Source organism: Chlorocebus sabaeus, chromosome 5 (genome assembly GCF_047675955.1).
Source record: "Chlorocebus sabaeus isolate Y175 chromosome 5, mChlSab1.0.hap1, whole genome shotgun sequence".
Lineage (NCBI taxonomy): Eukaryota > Metazoa > Chordata > Mammalia > Primates > Cercopithecidae > Chlorocebus > Chlorocebus sabaeus.
Genome location: NC_132908.1, coordinates 18,092,113 through 18,113,719, shown reverse-complemented (window position 1 = coordinate 18,113,719; position 21,607 = coordinate 18,092,113). Strand labels below are relative to the sequence as shown.

The 21,607-nt window shown below is 43.4% G+C and overlaps 1 protein-coding gene across 2 annotated transcripts in view; it reads right to left on the bottom strand.

Moving 5' to 3' along the window:
* The window catches only part of VPS35L (VPS35 endosomal protein sorting factor like), a 147,229-nt gene that overhangs the window by 39,729 nt on the left and 85,893 nt on the right, over positions 1–21,607 (bottom strand). The window contains exons 22-26 of one of the 2 annotated variants that reach the window (XM_007986967.3): positions 19,911–19,991; positions 17,385–17,448; positions 14,732–14,830; positions 12,115–12,252; positions 9,409–9,523 (exon numbers count right to left, since the gene is read on the bottom strand). In XM_007986967.3, coding sequence (XP_007985158.2) covers positions 9,409–9,523; positions 12,115–12,252; positions 14,732–14,830; positions 17,385–17,448; positions 19,911–19,991 — 497 coding nt within the window. The remainder of the gene's footprint in view (positions 1–9,408; positions 9,524–12,114; positions 12,253–14,731; positions 14,831–17,384; positions 17,449–19,910; positions 19,992–21,607) is intronic. The other variant, XM_007986973.3, reaches the window with a different exon arrangement.

Below are 21,607 nucleotides of genomic sequence, written 5' to 3'. Positions count from 1 at the left end.
TAAAAAGCTCCATACTGTGCTCTGGGGCCTCTTTGAGCTCCCGTAGATAATTCAGGAGCAGTAACCTCCCACAGGCACGTCCACCTGAGGAGCCCCACTGGCATCTGTTGTGTGCACCGAGGTTCTGAATACACCTCTGTCTGAACAATGGAGTTCCACATTCCAAGAGGCTAAAATACCAATTGGACAACTGTCAAGAGAGCTTCAAAATGCTCAGAATTAAGATGCAGATTATTTATTGTCTGCCAGAGCAAAAACTTGCAAAGAGTTCATATATTTTTCAACAGGAGTTTGGAGGAGGAAAAAAACAGAGGGAGGCCATTTGAAGAAATAATTTGCAGCACTTCCAAAAAATAAAAAAAAAGAAGAAACAGAATAGCAAACAGCCATTACAAGGAGGGTATTGACTGATGCCAATATTTACCGAGAAGCCAAAAAAGGCTTATGAAAAACACTGTAGAAGACATAATTCCATTTATTTCTAAGGGGGAAAGGGAACTACATATATATAGGAGAATATAGATAAATGGAGAGGGAAGGAGAAAGGCAAGTAGAATAGAGAGGCCGAGAGCATATAAGAATAATGAATATTTTAAAATGGATATATAAAAAAAAAAAATCAAGATGTCCATACTGTTAACAACAGCAGATTTGGGGGTAGGGTGGGAAGATACAGCATATTATTGGAGACTTTTATCTCGGGGCTTTTTACTTTTTAAGAGTCCTACATTTCTGTATTGTTGGAAGTTTTTCAGATGAGCAGTCTGAATTTTTATAGCAAAAGTCATTAAGATTTAAAATACAGATTGCCTAGATTTTCAACTGGATACAGGACAATCTCACCAAACACCCTCAATACATGATAAAAGGAATTCAGACTTAACTAGGACCTACAGGAGCAAATGCAACCTTTTGTATCCTTGGCATTGGTGATATGGAAAATGAGTCAATACATGAATCGTAAGCGACAGTCGAGAAGTGATAACCCAACCCACCTTCAAAGTCGGCGTTTTGCTTTTTTTTCAATAATGCATTAGGTCAGTGCTAATGGAAATCTTTACCACTCGTCAGTCATAAACTCCTGAGGCTAAACAAGACCTCAAAGGTAACTCAATTCACTCCTAGATCTTCAATCCATCACATGCCCTCCTAGGTAACTCAGACTGATGGCTGTCCTAGTCCAGGAAAATTGAAGAACAGAAAAACCATAATTTCTTCTTTCTTTTTTTTTTGAGACAGGGTCACGCTGTGTTGCCCAGGCTGGAGTGCGGTGGTGCGATCACGGCTCACTGCAACCTCCGCCTCCCAGGTTCAAACAACTGTCATGCCTTGTTAGCCTCCCGGGTAGCTGGGACTACAGGTGCACACCACCACACCTTGCTAATTTTTGTATTTTTAGTAGAGACAGGGTTTTGTCATGTTGGCCGGGCTGGTCTCTAGTGATCTGCCGTCTGGGCCTCCCAAAGTGCTGAGATTATAGGCGTGAACCACTGCGCCCAGTCAAAAATCATAAGTTCTTAAGACAAGATGTTCCAGGGGGTTGAAGACTCCCACCTCTTGAATATGTATTAGTAAAGTAGGGTTCTGGCTATAAAAATCATCACTCTCTCTCAAGGTATACAAACCCCACTGCCAAACATCTTTACTCATCTTCAACATTTTCTATCTCTGTATGAGTTTAGGTTTTGATTGACAGTATCAATATCATGGAAACTACCACAGAAAATGCAACATCCAGACATATCTTCTTGCTGAAAACTTTGTCTGCTGCAATGAAGATGTGCTGTCACCAAGTGATGGGATGCCTTTGGTCTCAATGGCCAGGTTATCCATAGGCAAGTCACTGATAGAGATTTACCACTATCTATTACTAGCCTGTGTTTTTGTAATAGAGCTTGTTATTCCAACAGTTAAGTTTGAGGACTTATGGGCCACTATTTTGATATGTACACAGAGCAAGATGTAAAGAAACATGAATCTCCAGGAACAATTAAATACCTTATATGTTAATGCTTAATTGCTACCAATGACGGCCTCATCTAACTTTGATTTTGCCACCTGGTTTATGCAGAATTTTGCCACCTGGTTTATGCCTTTTAAGTTCATTCTGAATATCAACACTTAATGTGAAAAATCCACTCGGGACATATAAATTACTTCTTAGCTTCGGTAGTACCATCAGAAGGCTCCTGTACTCTCTCCCTCCCTCTTTTATCTCTGAACTGTCACGGGCTCTCTCACCGTGTTGAGACATCGCTCAGCCCATGTGTTACCTAACTCCTACCTCTGAGATACTACAGGATGACATACCTTTCTCTCATCCCTGCAGTAGCTCATGTGAGGCTGCGTATTGTCTCTGTGAATATTAGGCTTAGATTTCCCTGAGCAGAAAGGATTAGTATTCCTTATCTTAATTTTGGCTCTTTGTTTCCTAAATTAGTTTATCTAATGCTCATCCGTAATAATTGAACTCTAGCAACCACATGCACTTGGGATTAGAAATGCAGCCCTGTGTTACGATATAGAAGAACTAACCTAATACAGAGAGGCACAGTGGTTAAGTAGAGATAAGGTCACTTATTAGCTGGATGCTCCTGGGCACGGCCTGAGCCTCAGTCTCCCCATCTGCAAAATAAAGAGAAACCACCTACCTAATAATACGTACTGAATAAAACTATTTTGCCAGGAATTCAGATCTCTCAACAATTAGGCCCCCAATTATCACCTTAACTTGATCTCTTCCTCATTCCTTCCAGATGTACTGTTTTCTTAGCCTCCAGGCCTCAACCTAGAATGCCATACACCTTAATTCAGTATAACAAGATACTCCCTGACCTTCCAGGCTCTTCAATGCCACCCTTTTTTTTCTTCTTCTTCTTTCGAGTCAAGGGTTAATTCTCTCTGCTCTAAAATTCCCAAGCATATTTTATGTCCATACTGCATGACCTTTATCCTGTGCCACCTAGTGTAATAACTGTAAACAGATTTGCTCTCCCTGAATGGCCCGTAGTCTCTTTTTCTTGTTTTGTTTTGAGACACGGTCTCACTCTGTTGCCCAGGCTGGAGTGCAGTGGTGCGATCTTGGCTCACTGCAACCTCTGCCTCCCAGGCTCAAGCGATTCTCCTGCCTCAGCCTCCCAAGTAGCTGGGATTACAGGTGCGTGCCACTACCACTGGCTAATTTTTGTAGTTTTAGTTAGAGACAAGGTTTCATCATGTTGGCCAGGCTGGTCTTGAACTCCTGACCTCAAATGATCCACCCACCTCGGCCTCCCAAAGTGCTGGGATTACAGGTGTGAGCCACCAAACCCAGCCCAGCCTGTAGTCTGTTTAAGTGTATTCCTGTTGCCCATACAACGCTTGGCACAGTGGGCCGCATGTAAAAGATGACCAAAAAACACTGACATGAGGAAACAAACTGCAGGTTATAATTTAACTATTATAAGGGTTCGAGAGATCGTCAGGAGGAGACTTGCCCGTGCCCTTTTTCTGTGGGTTCCATGAGCAGCTGCCATCCAACTCAGGCCCTGACACTCCCTAAGGTGGATGGATCATGTGTGGACAGATGTGAACGTGGGCGACAAGCTTGATGTCATCTGCCCTGCTGTGAACTGCTCCAACTAAAATAACCTACTTTGTCTGCATTCACCAAAGAGGCCTCAGGGTTGGAGAAAATAATCAAATCAGACATTCTTCAGAGGATGTTCTGTTAACTAAACTAGTAAATATGAACTTAAACGTAAATCACCAAGACCTGGTGAGTGAAAACCATTTTTCTCCTTCACAAGCCATTCTTGACTCTCCGAGAAGAGGAAATGCAAAATAACTTTTCTCTCCCATACCATGACCCTGGCTATTTCCATTAGCCATTACAGTTTGTGGTAGCCAGGGGCTCCACATACAGGTTGAACGTCCCCAATCTGAAATCCAAAATGCTCCAAAATCTCAAACTTTCTGAGTAAACCAGACAGAGAGGACCTCATGGAGCTGATGCGCTTACAGGGGGAAAAGCAGACAGCTACTTACATATTTACTTGTTAAATAACAGTGATAAGTATAATGGAGGAAAAGCACAGGTGAGCGGATAATATATTGTACAGGATGACCTGACCTAACTTTTTGTTTATCTGCAAAAATGGGAAGGCCGAGGATGGTTTTCCTAAAGACCTGACATATGAACCCAGCTCTGAAGGATGACGATGCAAAAAATAAAAGAAAGTAAGCTTTGAAAGAAGAGGGGAGATCCCTACAGAAGGTGGGAAAAGCATTATTATTAATAATAATAAAAAATCATTCTTGGCTGGGCACGGTGGCTCATGCCTGTAATTCCAGCACTTTGGGAGGCTGAGGCAGGTGGATCACCAGAGGTCAGGAGTTTGAGACCAGCCTGGCCAACATGGTAAAATCCCATCTCTACTAAAAATACAAAAATTAGCCGGGTGTGGTGGTGCACGCCTGTAGTCTCAGCTATTTGGGAGGTTGAGGCAGGAGAATCACTTGAACTCGGGAAACAGAGGTTGCGGTGAGCAGAGATCACGCCACTGCAGTCCAGGGAGCAAGACTCTGTCTCAAAAAAAAAAATTCTTTTGACCACTATTTCTCTTTAATTGTTCTTTCTATCTTGTTTCAGCTTTGGAGGAACCATAATTCTTTTTAGTGTAATTCATCAGTTTGTCTCAAAACAAAGATCTGGTTTCCTACAGATTCCCCAATGCTTTGCATGTGAAAAATAATCTGGCTTTCAAACTATAAAACCAAACAGCTATCAATGTACTGTATACAGTTAGCTCCTAAAACCCATGGCATACTTTCATCATTTGAGAGACATTCATAAACTAAGATAATATTTCCTGAGCAGCTACTATGTGCCAGTGGGCCAAATGCTCTAAGGCCATTTTCTCATTTAACACTCAACAGATAGGTACCACTGTCATCATCTCCACTTTACAGATGGGGAAACAGGACAGAAAGGCTGGGTCGTCCAACAGCACCTGGCTTGTAGGTGGCAGAGTCAGGACTGGGACCAATGCAAGCAGAAGACTTGAAAGTCCATACTAATTAGGGCCTCATCCCAACATTCTGCTGCTGGCCAAATACATCATGTAATTCCACATCTCCATGCCTTTGCTCAGGCCATTTACTCTACCAGGAATGCTAATCCTTCCTTCTTCCCTTCCCACATCCTCATAAACACATGTTCTTCTTCTAAGACCCACCTTAAACATACTTCCATTGTGAAATGCCCCCCTTTTCTTTTCTCTTTTTTTTTTTTTTGAGACAGAGTCTCACTTTGTCGCCCAGGCTGGAGTGCAGTGGTGAGATCCTGGCTCACTGCAACCTCTGCCTCCCAGGTTCAAGTGATTCTCATGCCTCAGCCTCCTGAATAGCTGGAATTACAGGAACGCGCCACCACAACTGCCTAGCTTTTAAAATTTTTAGTAGAGACGGGGTTTCACCATGTTGGCCAGGCTGGTCTCGAACTCCTGACCTCAGGTGAGCCACCCACCTCAGCCTCCCAAAGTGCTGGGATTACGGGCATGAGCCACCACGCCTGGCCTGTGAAACACCCACCTTTTCTAGATTATAAACTGTAAAGATAAAGAAACAAAGGTAAAAATAAAGGAAAAAAGAGCCTGCTCTTGCTGTGGCCTGGTAATAATTTTCTAGAAAGAGCCATTGACAAACAAGGGCAAGAAGTTACCTAGAGAAGGGACTGAAAGAAAAGAGAAACAGGCATTGCTAGGCCATCTCCAGTTGCGAAGCACCTGATCGACCAAATCTCTGGCTTGCAAGTCCTTCATTTCTCCTACATACTCTGGGGTGGTGGGCACGAGCATGTGCACCAAATCCCTGCACAGTCCAGTCTATGTGCAGCACTAGTGTGTATAAAGAAACAGAACCAGGCCTCCCCTGCAACAAGCCTTCATCAGCTTCCTGCACCAGCCTGCTTGAGAGTTCAATAGGAGTTTACTTGTGGGGATGGACCCAGCCTTGGGAAAGCCACAGCCTGCTAAAGAAGATACAACCAAGGCCAGATTAAGGGAGGCAAGAAAAAGAACTGGAGGGACGGGGACACTTTATAACCAGCTGCAAGGGGAGGATGTTTAGGGAGGCAAACAAAAGCAGCGCATTTCCATGAGCTTCATTTAATTTATATTTAGCCTTCTCATTCTCAGTAATTGAATGCATTATTTATTTTGGCCAGCAATTGCTGCCTGTGGCTTTCAGGAGAAAAATAATAGGCTTTTAAGGTTTAGCGCCACAGCATTTAGAGACTTAAGTAAAAATCATCGATAAATTATTAAACATGAAGCGGACTCCACATTCCCGCTCTCCTGCAATAGCTGAAAGTGACAGAGGAAGCAGACGAGGAGCCCAGAGTCCTGACACAGAGGGTGCTGTCTTTATCCATGCACAGTGTATGGGGCTGTTCTTACACCAACTGTCCCTCGGTGGGGACGGAGGATGTTACAGGAAGTACAACAGGGAGAAATTACTCACAGCTCTCCTTCAACACTTCTTGGGAGCACCAAATCTTTGATAAGGGGGATACCTTTATCCAGGTAGAGAATTTTTGTTTTGCTTTCTCAAAAAAAATTACCATGAAGCCCTATATGGGATCTAACCATAAATTTCCCGAGATCCACAACATTCAAATCCATGGTCCTGATTTTATAACAGTGGAAGAAGAAAGATCTAGGCCTCCAAAGCCTCCACCTGCAGTTCTGGTAAGTGTGTCAGAGCTTTGGTATCTGCAGCTCACAATTTGTTCCTATTATTGCAGGTAAAACCAACTCAAGTATGCCTACCTAGGTCCACCATTCCTGAGCTTTTAAAGAAGGAACCCATTTAGAAGCAGATTTAAAATTTCTAATATCCAAGAAAGCGTCTTCTAATTTTCATCCTGTGCATCACTAGGTTTTTGGTGGTGACTGTTAATTTTTGTTTTGTTTCTCACTAACCCATTGTTCTTTATTTTTTTCCCCGAGACAGTCTTACTCTGTTGCTTAGGTGGTGCGATCTCTGCTCACTACAATCTCCACCTCCCAGGTTCAAGCGACTATTGTGCCTCAGCCTCCCAATAACCCATAATTCTTACCAAAGCAAGCAGTAGGAGTAAGTTCCATGTTGACCTACACACAATGAAGACACGTGCCTGTCCTAGTGGGGAGAGGGGGTATCACAGACAATAAGCAAGTAAACAAACAGAGTAAGCAAGCATCGGATTGTGGAATGTGCAACGATGATAATGAGGATGATGCTGCAGAGGTGACAGAGTGGGGCGGGGCGGCTACTCTAGCTAGAGTGGCCAGCAGAGGCCTCCGTAAGGAGCTGTGGCTTGTTCTCATCATCTGCCTTGTCATTAAAAAAATACATCTCGGGAAACATCATTGTAGAAAGAGGGAACAAAGCCACAGGCTCTGCACTGGGAGACCACTGAGTATGTTCAAAGAACAAAAGCAGGCCTGTGTGGCTACAGCAAATGGGAGATGAGGATGCAGGTGGTTGAGGATGGAGGTGGGCAGGCACCAGCTCACAGGGGAACTCAAGAGGCAAGTGTTCAGCTGCACTCAGAAGCTACTGAAGTCCCCCATGAGTTAAAAGCAAAACCAAGCAGAGTTTTAAAGGTTCCTGGGCAGCAACCATGTATGAAGACTTCACTGCCCAGAGTTGCTCCAGTTGAATCAAGACACAGATGATCCCCAGAACTTCCATGGCAGTGATTCAAAGAATGGAGGAGTGACCACTCTCCAACTGGCCCAGAATGCCCTACCAAGACAATGGCAACAAGTGGTGAGGCGCCAGCCTTGGCATAATCTGTGCAGTTGTGTCAGGAAAAGAACCACCACTGAACACCTCAGTCCACCTCCTATGGCACTATGGAAGTGCCCCAGCGTTCCTTTAGGCTTCCCAATCAATGCAATGGTGAAGAGGCATGGCCTTTAGCCAGACAGATCAGGGGCTGAGAGGTAGCTCAGTGACTCAGGGGTGGACCGACCTCAAGCAAGTGAGCTGGCCACTCTCTGCCTCAGTTTACTCACCTGGGTAATGAGGCACCAACCACAGCACCGGCCCCATGTGGCTGCTGGGAGGATGAAATGAGATAACATGTGCAAAGGGCTTGCCACATCACAAATGCTTCATAAATGTCATGTAAAGATTTCTTTTACCCTCTGTGTTATGGCCTGCAGGGTGGGTACCGTGCTGCTGACCTGCCTGCATGCCCTTGGTGTACACCGTTGCAGTAGGTAACCAGGGTGTCCCGCAGCAAACACTGGGGCTTTCCACCTGAGTGCCTTCTCTTGGCTCAAGTATGGAGCAGGCCAGAATGCCAGGGGGTTAATATCTCAGAAGCAGCGCTCTGTCAATGACAGATGAGAATAAAGGGAAAATCACCTGTCTTTCTTGTCCTGCAGGTGGAGAAACACTGGCTGTGTCTGACAACACCGCCCAGATGGGAATGAGCTTCAGCTGCCCACAGGAACGACCTGTTCGATGGTGCCTGTTTTTCTGGCTGCCTTTCCTTCCCTGTCTCATCTCACATCACCCTTCTGATAGCACTGAGATCACCTTCTCCCAAATAAACGATCCTGAGCATCCTTGCCTAATGGATGGCTTTGGTGCCTAGTATGGAAAGATCAGTCTTGGGCAGAAATTTTATCTGTAACAGCAAACTGTAGGGTATTTGTTCTACCACAGATTAGATGGTACCTGTGTGTTTCTGGGGTTTCAAACACACAAACATCAACACCAACAAACAAACATGAATCTGCCACTGTGAAGCAGTCCTCATGTCACATTCCCCAGGTGTGCCGAGCTCAGGACGTCTGAGCCGCACGACCTCATCTGTCCTAGGCAGATTTAAGAAGGTTCTTACAGGAAGACAACTGTGCTTTATGATCTGACTCTATAAATGCATGTGTCCAACGTGCTTCCTAGCAGAGAAACAAATTTAAAACTCATCACTTATTATTCTTTTTTTTTTCTTTCCCCCTTAAAGGAATCTCTTTTGGTCGAGCGCAGTGGTTCACGCCTGTAACCCCAGCACTTTGGGAGGCTCCCTTGAGCCCAGGTGGGAGGCGGGAGGAACACTTGAGCCCAGGAGTTCAAGACAAGCCCGGGCAACAAAGCGAAATTCCATCTCTATAAAAAATAAAAATAAAAACATTAGCTGTGTGTGGTGGTGTGCGCCTGCAGTCCTAGCTACTTGGGAGGACTGCTTGAGCCCAGGAGTTCGAGGTTACAGGGAACTATGATTGCACTACTACACTCCAGCCTGGGTGACAGAGCGAGACTCTGTCTCTAAAAAAAGAAATCTTTGTCTCTCTCTACACACATATGCACACACCTCCGTCAGTTTTCCTAAGCAGCAAGGGACTGCCCGAGATGAGAGAACGATGGACTTACCTTGGGAGAGGCACTGGTTGGCCAAGGCCACCTGACCAGAATGCAGGTAGAGATTGAGACGTGTGAAGATGCCCGCCAGGGAGGGGATGGTGATGAAGCAGTAGGCAACACAGGCCTAGGAGAAGGGAAGAAACATTAACGCTGGCAATGCCACGGTGGCAGAATCATACTCCCGTTTTCATCCCTCATGTATTTCCAAGTAAAGAAACTTACAACAGTGAATCTCCCCATTCTGAGCCCCAGTGTTCCCCTCTTGTACAACTCTGCTCTGTCTGATGACCCTCGAGGAGGACGGGGGTGTGAGGGGAGTGAGTGATAATGCAGGAAAAACAAACCTCACCCATCATCAGGGGAAGTAAATACGTAGCACCTAACATTGATAAACTGAGAAATAGCTGTTTAAACCAATTACTTTAAAATATGGTGGTAATTAGGAGTTGCTAAAGTTTGAGGTGGCTGATTGAGAAAGACAAGCAAGGTGACAAAGGGCAGAGCCAGGATACTTATTTTTTACCGTAATCTTTTCAATATAATTTCATGTTTAAAAACACAGACACATATTTATTTATTTATTTATTTTTTACTGATACTTTTTATTTATTTATTTTTTATTATACTTTAAGTTCTAGGGTACATGTGCACAACATGCAGGTTTGTTACATATGTATACATGTGCCATGTTGGTGTGCTGCACCCATTAACTCATCATTTACATTAGGTATATCTCATAATGCTATCCCTTTCCCCTCCCCCCTCCCCACAATAGGTCCCAGTGTGTGATGTTCCCCTTCCTGTGTCCAAGTGATCTCATTGTTCAATTCCCACCTATGAGTGAGAACATGCGGTGTTTGGTTTTCTGTTCTTGCGATAGTTTGCTGAGAATGATGGTTTCCAGCTGCATCCATGTCCCTACAAAGGACATGAACTCATCCTTTTTTATGGCTGCATAGTATTCCATGGTATATATGTGCCACATTTTCTTAATCCAGTCTGTCACTGATGGATATTTGGGTTGATTCTATGTCTTTGCTATTGTGAATAGTGTCACAATAAACATACGTGTGCATGTGTCTTTATAGCAGCATGATTTATAATCCTTTGGGTATATACCCAGTAATGGGATGGCTGGGTCAAATGGTATTTCTAGTTCTAGATCCTTGAGGAATCGCCACATTGTTTTCCACAGTGGTTGAACTAAAGTCCCACCAACAGTGTAAAAGTGTTCCTATTTCTCCACATCCTCTCCAGCACCTGTTGTTTCCTTTTAAATGATTGCCATTCTAACTGGTGTGAGATGGTATCTCATTGTGGTTTTGATTTGCATTTCTCTTATGACAAGTGATGATGATCATTTTTTCATGAAAAAACACAGACACATATTTCTTTCTTAAAATTTTGAACAGGGCTGGGTGCAGTGGCTCATACCTGTCATTCCAACACTTTGGGAGGCTGAGGCAGGAGGATCACTTGAGGCCAGGAGTTTAAGACCAGCCTGGGCAACCCAGTGAGACTCCCCATCTCTACAAAAAACAAAAAAATTATCCAGGCATGGTGGTTACAGTGAGCTATGATGGTACCACTGCACTCCTGCCTGGGTGACAGAGCAAGACCCTGTCTCCAAAAATAAATACATGAATGAATAGATAAATAAATTTTGAGAAGCATCACATCTGATAAAATTTTCAGCTTCAAGAAGCTGAAAATGATTTTTCAAAGTTTAACATCAGGCCGGGTGTGGTGGCTCACGCCTGTAATCCCAGCACTTTGAGAGGCTGAGGCGGGCAGATAACTTGAGGACAGGAGTTTGAAACCAGCCTGGCCAACATGGTGAAACCCCCATCTCTACTAAAAATACAAAAATATTAGCCGGGGATGGTGGCATGCGCCTGTAATCCCAGCTACTCGGGAGGCTGAGGTAGGAGAATCGCTTGAACTTGGGAGGCGGAGGTTGCAGTGAGCTGAGATCGCATCACTGCACTCCATCCTGGGCGACAGAGCAAGATTACGTCTCAAAAAAAAAACTAAAACAAAGTTGAGCATCATTTTTATCTAGAGGAAAAAAGGTCTTTCAGTTATGAGAACAATATTATTATACATATTTTTATATTAGAAACTTTTATATTTTATAATGTTGTAAAATATGTGTTATATTAGTATATGAAAAAATGAAAGCTAATTCAGCTGGCACATAAAAATGCAGATCCATTGCTCATTCACCTTCCCTACAACACATATTAAAATTCAGACTCATTTAACCATTTCTCTTGAAAACATTAGAAAATAGATCATCCCGGCCGGGCGCGGTGGCTCACGCCTGTAATCCCAGCACTTTGGGAGGCCGAGGCGGGCGGATCACGAGATCAGGAGATCGAGACCATCCTGGCTAACACGGTGAAACCCCGTCTCTACTAAAAATGCAAAAAAATTAGCCGGGCGAGGTGGCGGGTGCCTGTAGTCCCGGCTACCCGGGAGGCTGAGGCAGGAGAATGGCGTGAACCCAGGAGGCGGAGCTTGCAGTGAGCCGAGATCGCGCCACTGCACTCCAGCCTGGGCGACTGAGCCAGACTCCGTCTCAAAAAAAAAAAAAAAAAAAAAAAGAAAATAGATCATCCCATAGATACAGGGAAAAATTAATCTGAAAAATCAATACTAAACCATTCGTATCATGACACATTCATCTTTCTCTGGGAAGAGTAATTTAGTAACCTGCAAGCTAAACAGCGCACTGGAGTTCGAAGTCCGACAGTCCTTATCTTGAGAACGTACCCGGACAAATGCAGCCGTCTTTCTGGAATGATTTCCTTTCATTAGTTTTCTTGTCTCCATTGCCAACCGGTTCACACTCTGAATGTGTTAATAAAACAGAAATGGTAATGAAGTGATGGCTGATTCGGATGAATGTTTTCCATAGAAATTTGAACATTAACTACATACAGGTCAACGAGAACAAGCTTTCTAGGACAAAGACTGGTTAGCACCAAACCCTGAAATGCCAAAGGGGTCATCAGGCCTGATCCAATCATGGCTTGAGCAAACATCTCCAAGAGGGTAGAACAAAAGGCAGTGTTTGCTAGGTTAGTCATGCCTTTTGATCAGCATTAGAAGTGACCATTTTCTGGCTTGATGAATAGCTATGACTCACTTGCTCCATTTCCAGAAATCCTACCACACCAAAGTTTAAGAATGTAGAGATCTTAAGAGACACCTCCAAAGCATACCATTTAGACAATCAGACCACACCATTCAGCTATACAATACCGACAATAAGAACAATAATGATAGTAGCCACATCATCACTAATAGAGTTCCAAGCACTATTTAAGAGCTATACATTCATTGGTTCACTTAAGCTTCATAATCCCAGGGTGGATACTATTACCTCCCCTGTTTTCCAGATAAAGTTTCTAGATTTAGGTCTTAAGTTTAGTTGTGCTAAATAACTTGCTAACCAGCAAATAAATACATATGAAAGTTATTCTCCTTGAATAGACATGAAATAATGAAAGAGCTTTAGGGAACCCTTCCACAGATATAAAAAGTGTGGACCTGCGGTTCCCAAACTGTGCACCATGGCACCCTGGGGTGCTGCAGCAAAGGCAGTAAATTCACAGGGGTGTCACAGTTTTTTAGGGTAACACAGCAATATTTGTTTGTTGCCACTTTGCAAAGCACTGGTGCAAGGCTGATTTGATGATGGATTGCTTTATATCCCTTATAGCCACATCACATATTCGTAAAACTTGTTTTTTGTGGCTACTGTGATCAAAAGCAAGTTTAATTGCTATGCAAAAATAAATGTAAAAAAAGTGAATGTAAAACAAGAAATAAGAATAGCATCACCAATCTAATTCCAAATTTTATGAAGCTGTGATACGCCTCATAAGTACAAACCCATCATTACTAATTACGGCTAAGAAAAAAATAGGCCAGGCTTGGTGGTTCATGTCCTAACCCTAGGACTTTGGGACGCCGAAGCAGGTGGATCACCTTAGGTCAGGAGTTCAAGACCAGCCTGGCCAAGATGGTGAAATCTCATCTCTACTAAAAAATACAAAAAATTAGCCAGGCATAGTGGCAGGCACCTGTAATTACAGCTACTCGGGAGGCTGAGGCAAGAGAATCACTTGAACCCAGGACGTGGAGGTTGCAATGAGCCAAAATCGTGCCATTGCACTCTAGCCTGGGCAACACAGCAAAAACTCCGTCTCAAAAAAGAAAAGAAAAAAAGGTATTATTTTTCTTTCAATTTATATATATATTTTCTTCAAATGGCTATCAAGTTGTAAGAGCATAAATACTTAAGTTGTCTGAACCTAACTTTTTTTTTTTTTTGAGATGAAGTCTCCCTTTGTTGCCTAGGCTAGAGTATAGAGTGCAGTATCACGATCTCTGCTCACTGCAACCTCCACCTCCCAGATTCAAGTGATTCTTCTGCCTCAGCCTCCCAAGTAGCTGGGACAACAGGTGCCTGCCACCATGCCTGGCTAATTTTGGTATTTTTAGTAGAGACAGGGTTTCACCATATTGGCCAGGCTGGTCTCAAACTCCTGACCTCAAGTGATCTGCCAGCCTCAGACTCCCAAAGTGCTAGGATTACAGGTGTTAGCCATCACATCCAGCCTGAACCTAACTTAATAAACAGGGCTGTTATTTATTCTTTTGGTCTGAGAGCACCATAAAAAGTTACTGAGAGATGCCATGATCCAAGAAAGTTGGGAACCTCTTGTTAGGTAAGAAGGGGCTCCTTCTGGTTAGATTTCTGTAAGTCACTTAACTCTGTTGCTGGCACGCAGAAATGAGAAAATGCAAATCTCACAGAAAAACAGATCAATAAAACCAAAATTGTAAGTTTATTAACCTTTGAGAAAGCACCTTTCACACCATAGAGAACAGTAACAAAACAGGACCAGAAGAATCCCATATTAAGGCTGGGTACAGTGGTTCATGTCTGTAATCGCAGCATTTTGGGAGGCCAAGGCAGGAGGATTGCTGGATGTGAGGAATTTGAGACCAGCCTGGGCAACACAGTGAGACCTCATCTCTCAAAAAACAGAAAAACAAAAACCAAAAAAACCAATATTTAAAATAGCCGGGCATGGTGGCTTGAGCTGGTAGTCCCAGCTACTCAGGAGGCTGAGACAGGAGGATTGCTTGAGCCCAGGAGTTCAAGGTTACAGTGAGCTATGATTGCGCCACTGCACTCTAGCCTGGGTGACAGAGTGAGACCCTGTCTCTAATAAAATAAAATAAAAATAAATGATTGGGAGGTAGATGATCAATAAATATGTATTGAGAGAAGAAAGTAATGAATGAAGATACTTACATGAATCAGCTGCACAAGAACAGGCTCCAGATTGCAAAACATTGACCTGGACTCCACATAAAAACTCAGCTGTTGTTCAAAATCACGGCCAAAGGAAACCTAGAATCAAGGAGAACGATGCTGCAGGGGACAGTGGTATTTTTAGAGGGAACACAGGCATATGGTATGACTGAAATATTATTATTGCCACCTCATCTTTATGACACGGGCACTGGACTAGAACATAAGAAGTCAGAGGGTATAAAGCAGAAGCTCAAAGTGTAAATAGAATTTCCCAGGCTCCGAAGGAAACCACTGGAAAGGGAATAATGGGATATTGTTTGTCAGCTGTGGCCTTTTCACAGAACATAAATGTGGTTATTGGGGGCCATTTGTCAGAAGGTTTGCCATCGTAACGGTCACACCTTTCTGCTTCCTGATGAGGAGCCAACCTCGGCAGCTCACTGGTGGCTACAGAAGCCATAGATGGAAGTTTCTCCACCATTAAACCATCACCTCGTCTCCTATTTCTTCAAATTTATGAACAGCTGGTTACTAAGAAAAACTTTACTGTACATCAATCATTTTTGTCCAGATGAGGTTTAATATCATCATTTCCATTACAGCTATCATGTTTCATATCTGATTTCCTCATATTCTTTTCCGTAACAACTCGGCAACTTTCAGACAATGCCATAAAAAGATAAATACCACATGATGAGTACAAAAAGCAAGGACAACGGAGAGTGACCTGGGAAAATCCATAGGTCGGTTTTCTAACACAGGAATTGAAAGGCTAAACCTGAATTTTCATCAAAATTGATATTTCACCCAGAGTCAGGTGGACTAATCAACCCGCATTATTGAACAAGTCAGAATTTCAAGGTTATTTTCAAAGTGATCTCGTCATTTTCATCTCTGTCAGCTTTGGTCCTGACTTTTCTACTAAAATAGAAGATATTGGCAGCAGTTGGTGTTTTGGCACCCAGAATGAAGGTGAAGACTGTTCAGGCTGGGATAGTATAATGGTGGGATGTTCCCAAAGGAGGCTGCAGGAATCTCTCCCACTCTGCTTGCCCTTCCGCAATGTCTCTGTGGACTACCCGCATCAAAAGGCAGAGGCTCTTCCCCTCCAGACTGGCCCTGTGACTTGCTTTGACCCACAGATTGCAGTAGAATGTGGCTGGGGTTTACTGTGTGATTTCTTTTTTTTTTTTTCCTTTCCAAGACGGAATTTTGCTCTTGTTGCCCAGGCTGGAGTGTGCAGTGGCATGGTCTTGGCTCGCCGCAACCTCGGCCTCCCGGGTTCAAGCGATTCTCCTGCCTCAGTCTCCTGAGTAGCTGGGATTACAGGCATGCACCACCATACCCGGCTAATTTTGTATTTTTAGCAGAGACAGGGTTTCACCATGTTGGTCAGGCTGGTCTTGACCTCCTGACCACAGGTGATCCACCTGCCTCAGTTTCCCAAAGTGCTGGGATTACAGGAATGAGCCACCACGCCTGGCCTCACTGTGTGATTTCTAAGACTTGGCCTTAAAATGCCTTGCTGCTTCTGTCTGTGCCTTCATAGAAGGCAACACCAAGCAAGAAAGCTCAATTGAAACCACTGACTGAGAACAGTGGAGAGAATGAGAGGACATGGAAGAAAACCAAGATGGCCGCAGCCCATATCCAGCACCAAAGTCCTAGAGAAGGGAACACGGCCACTGTGGCTCCTCCAGCTGAATCGTGCCACACCAGTGTCACACCACACTGCCTGCAGCAGCCTGGTTACCGAGCTGATCCACGGTTTAAGAAAAAATAAAAAACTCATGCTGGGTGCAGTGGCTCAGGCCTGTAATCCCAGCACTTTGGGAGGCTGAGGCTGGAGGATCGTTTGAAGCCAGGAGTTGGAGACCAGCCTGGGTAACATACCAAGACCCTCGTCTCAAACCCACCCCCTCCACAAAAAAAAAAAAAAAAAAAAAAAAAAAAGGCCCTGTTATTTACAACCACTAAGTTTTGGGATGAGCTGTTACTCAGCAGTAGATAAGTAAAACAGATGGGGAGTGGCTATCTGGCGTTTTGCCTGCCCGGCATAGTTTCCATCGCCATCGGATGATTTGCATCAGCTGCTTCAGGGCACACCTTCTTTCCACTCTCAGCCCTCCTGACTCAGGTCACCCAGGTGTGCCTGGGGCCACGACCTGTGTTAATCCAAAGAGACTCAATCCCAGGACTTCACTGGAGCCCCGCCTGCCGGGCTGCAGAGCTGGGGGACTGGAAACTGGAACTGTGGTGGAGCAAGCCCAGCTGAGCCGGGGGCCAACGGGGCAGAGTCCGGGGCTAAAGACGGACAGGGAAGGCAGGTCCTGATGACATCCGGGAGACCCTGAGCCCGGCTGCTGCTTTGGAGAGTTCCAGCCCGCTGGACTTTTTGTCCCATGAGCCAAGAAATCCCTCCTCCCATCACCCACCACGCCCCCCCACCTTTTTCCTCTTAAGCCAGTTTGTCTTGGCTCTCTTTGCCCCCAGGGGAGTCCTGGCTAATGTAAGATGTTTTCTAATTTCATCTTATCTCACTAAGAATGAAAAGCACCAGAGAACATAATGTTAACTGCTTTCGCCAGAATAAGGATAAACAATTACATCACATTTCCAAGTGCACTGAAACTTCTTCCCTAAGACTTACCATTTTTATAAATCCATTAATCAAATATGACAGCATTCTTTTCTCATCCTCAAGAGTGAGTGCACTAAAATCAATAATTGTACATAATTAACACGGAGGTAACAGATGAAAGTTTCTACAGAAAAAAATACACAAGGGGTAAGTAATTTAACGGGTAAGGACATTTTGCATTTTCTAGATATAAAAAACTCCGTTTATTTTTCCTTTGATAAAAATACATAATCACAATTAACATAATTTAAATATGTTTCTCATCTCCCTCAAAGATGCTGTTCTCAAGATATAGTTATTAACAAGAAAAGAAAAGGTAACTTTCACTTCTTTGGAACTTGGGCAGCAAGGTCTAATGTCAAATTCTGTACTTCAGGGAAATTTCACTGAACATTTTATTTAAAAAATAAATGGAATTTATGTTGAATTTCCAGCAGGGTGTGCTGGTTCACACCTGTAATCCCAGCACTTAGGAAGGCAGAGGTAGCAGGTTCATTTGAGCCTAGGAGTTGGAGAGTTGGAGATCAGCCGGGGCAACATGACGAGACCCCCATTCTCCCCAAAAAGGAAACAGAAATATTTCCAATGTGCAGCAAAGTTGAAAGAATTTTCCAGTAAATACACATACCCCCCACCATCGAAATCCTGCCATCACCGTTTTGCTTTACACATAATTATCCACTCCCCTCTCCATCCATCAATCCGTCTTATTTTTTTGATACATTGTAAAGTAAATCTCAGGTCTCAGTTGCTTCTATTTAATAGAAAATTTAACACAAATATAAGAAAGAAAAAGTCAAATCGTTATAGTTTTGATTATACTTGTGAAGGCCTACCAATAGTTCCCCAAATTTATTTTTAAAAAATTTTCAGAGCCCAGAGAAAACAGAAGTCAAGGTTTTTGCTTGTCAGTTTGTTCTTGGAGAAAACGTTTTGGCAAAGATTGCCCACTGTCCTTCAATACAAATGTCCACTTTGTTCTTTTTTTGTTTTTGTTTTGAGATGGAGTTTCGCTCTTGTGGCCCAGGCTACAGTGCAATGGCGTGATCTTGGATCATGGCAACCTGTGCCTCCCAGGTTCAAGTGATTCTCCTGCCTCAGCCTCCCAAGTAGCTGGGATTACAGGCATGTGCCACTAAGCCTGGCTAATTTTTTGTATTATTATTATTATTATTTTTTAGTAGAGATGGGGTTTCACCATGTTGGCCAGGCTGATCTCAAACTCCTGACCTCAGGTGATCCACTCATCTTGGTCTCTTAAAGTGCTGGGATTACAGGTATAAGACACCACACCCAGCCCCACTTTGTTCTTAGAACAACATTCCCTAGCCTCCTTCCCAGTTAGGGGTGGCTGTGGGACACTTCTGAACAATGCGATGTGAACACAAGTGACGTGTGAGCCTTCCCAGCTTTGCCCCCAAAAGAAAGCTGCTGTTCCCCATTGCCCACAGGCCAGAATGTGGACATGGTTTAGGTACGTCAGCTTCCAGGAAGAAGACAAGGACAACACCCCAGACAGGTTGGGAGAACAATAAGACAGAAATAACCTGAGTCCCTGGATGATGTTTGAAAGAAGAGCTGCCCTACCCCTACCTTCTGGTCTGTCTACTATGCACAATTTTAACAAGAGAGAAATCAACCTTCTATTTTACTTAAGCCAAAACCCAATATCTCACGAATCTAAGTGCCTTTCTGGATGCTTTTTGTGTCTTTATTTCTATTTTTGTCCAACTAAAGTCTACCGATTCCATTTTTATGAAATGCCTCGACACTTTGATTTTCATAACTACCCATGAATTTGAAAGCACAAAAAATCATAGAAGATTCTAAAACGCAGAGAAAACAAAGAAGAAATACAATTCGTCTTGTTGATGGTTAAGTTCCAAAACAATTTTCTCCATTCTTGTAACATTTTCCAGTAAATCAAGCTGCTGTGTTTAAAAATTCTTTGGGGACTAAAATTTCAGCCACAAACAAGCAGGAATTGCCCTAAGCACAGTCAAATGAAAACATATTTTTAAAATAAACAAACAAAAACCAGAAAGCAAAGCAGTGACTATTCAGCCTTTGACTGAAAGGTAACGCCTGTGGATAGGCCTCAGCCTCAAGTATACCGAGGAAATAAAGTCCTTCATGTAAGACATGTAAGCAGTTTCATTTAAATTTCAAATAATTGGCTAATAAAGAGATGAAATAAAAAGGCTATGTTACTGGATGAGTGAGCTCATTATTATACTATCTGCTGCTCTCAGAAATCTCCAAGAGACACGGAGTTTGAGTTCACTTGAATGAAACCAGCTTTTTACCCGCAACATAAATTCCTTTCTAACAACATCTGCCACATCGCTTTCTCAAGAAGGTTACCCTCAGCCTCCTTCCTCTCCTGGACTGGAATCTCTTCATTAGCAAGAATTTTAATACCCCCAATAAAGTAATATTATTCACAGTGGCAGCTTAAAGAATCATTCCCTAATGTTCTATTAGGTGGCATTAAGACCCAACTCATGTTATATTTCAGCTGTAAGCATGGCTTACTTCACGGAGTCATGCATGGTCTTGCAAACGTGCAAAAGGGCATTCAAAATGACCGGGTCCTTGGTGGGCTCTTGTTGATGCCTAGGAGACATTTAAAGGTAAAAGTCAAAGTTTTGTCCATTGACAGCACTGTAAGAGTGGATTCAGTTTTCATCCACTGTACACATTTGAAAAGCAGCAAATTATCCAGCTGGCATTTCACCCAGCCCAGTTTACCAGTAATGAGCCGTATTCTGATTGTCTCAGAATTCTTTTTCTAATTTTTGAGATGGAGTCTCACTCTGTCACCCAGGCTGGAGTGCAGTGGTGTGACCTCAGCTCACTGCAGCCTCTGCCTCCTGGGTTCAAGTGATCCTCCTGCCTCAGCCTCCCAAGTAGCTGGGACTACAGGCGTGTGCCACCACACCTGGCTAATTTTTGTATTTTTGGTAGACACAGGGTTTCACCATGTTGGCCAGGCAGCTCTTGAACTCCTGGCCTCAAGTGATCCGCCTGCCTCAATCTCCCAAAGTGTTAGGATTACAGGCATGAGCCACCACATCTGGCCCAGAATTCTTTAAATAACACGTTTGCTCTTCTACACACATGATAACTTCTCTTAACTGCAAAATCACAGAAGAACTCTTCCCTTTCCTAAACCAGGTAGGCTAAGGGCAAACCTGTTTTTTTGTTTTTTTGTTTTTTTACTATGTTTCTCATACCTTCTGAAGCTCCCCATAACCTGTCTGTCACTGTGTTTTTAACGGGCAAATTTTGCTAGGCAAAATTATTCATTTGGTTTTTCAAAAATACAAAAGGGCAAACTTAAATATTTAGGTAAGTAAATTAGGTATATTTATTCCAAGCAAATTAATTAGGAATTAATATCAATCCTTAGGAAGGAATTAATCTTTTAGAAAGATGACAAGAAAAGCTTAAAACATTTCAGCAATATCAAACTCAATTTTCCAAACTGAACCATATCTATAGATACTTAATATTTAAAGTAACTGTAGCCTTTTTTAACTTAACCTTGTCCTAAAAAATAATATATTGTACATGAAATCACATTAAACCATACACTGCCTAATACATTTAAAATAAATATATAACTTTAAAAATAAAAACAGGCCAGGTGTGCTGGCTCATGCCTATAATCCTAGCACTTTGTGAGGCCGAGGTGGGCAGATCACCTGAGGTCAGGAGTTCGAGACCAGCCTGGCCACCATGGCAAAACCCTGTCTCTACTAAAAATACAAAAAAATTAGCCAGGCATGGAGGTGGGTGCCTGTAATCCCAGCTACTCGGGAGGCTGAGGCAGGAGAATCGCTTGAACCCAGGAGGTGAAGGTTGCAGTCAGCCAAGATCGTGCCACTGCACTCCAGCCTGGGTGACAGAGTAGGCCCCTGCCTCAAAATAAATTTTAAAAATAATAAAATAAAAATAAAACCCTAGCTAGGCAAGGGGGCTCACACCTATAATCCCAGCACTTTGGGACGCTAAGGTGGGTGGATGGCTTGAGCCCAGGAGATGAAAACCAGCTTGGGCAACATAGAGAGACCCTGTCTTTACAAACAATACAAAAATCAGCTGGGTTGTAGTGGCACACACCTGTAGCCCCAGCTACCTGGAAGGCTGAGGCAGGAGGATCACCTGAGTGTGAGAAGGTCGAGGCTACAGTGAACCGTAATTGTGCCACTGCACTCCAGCCTGGATGA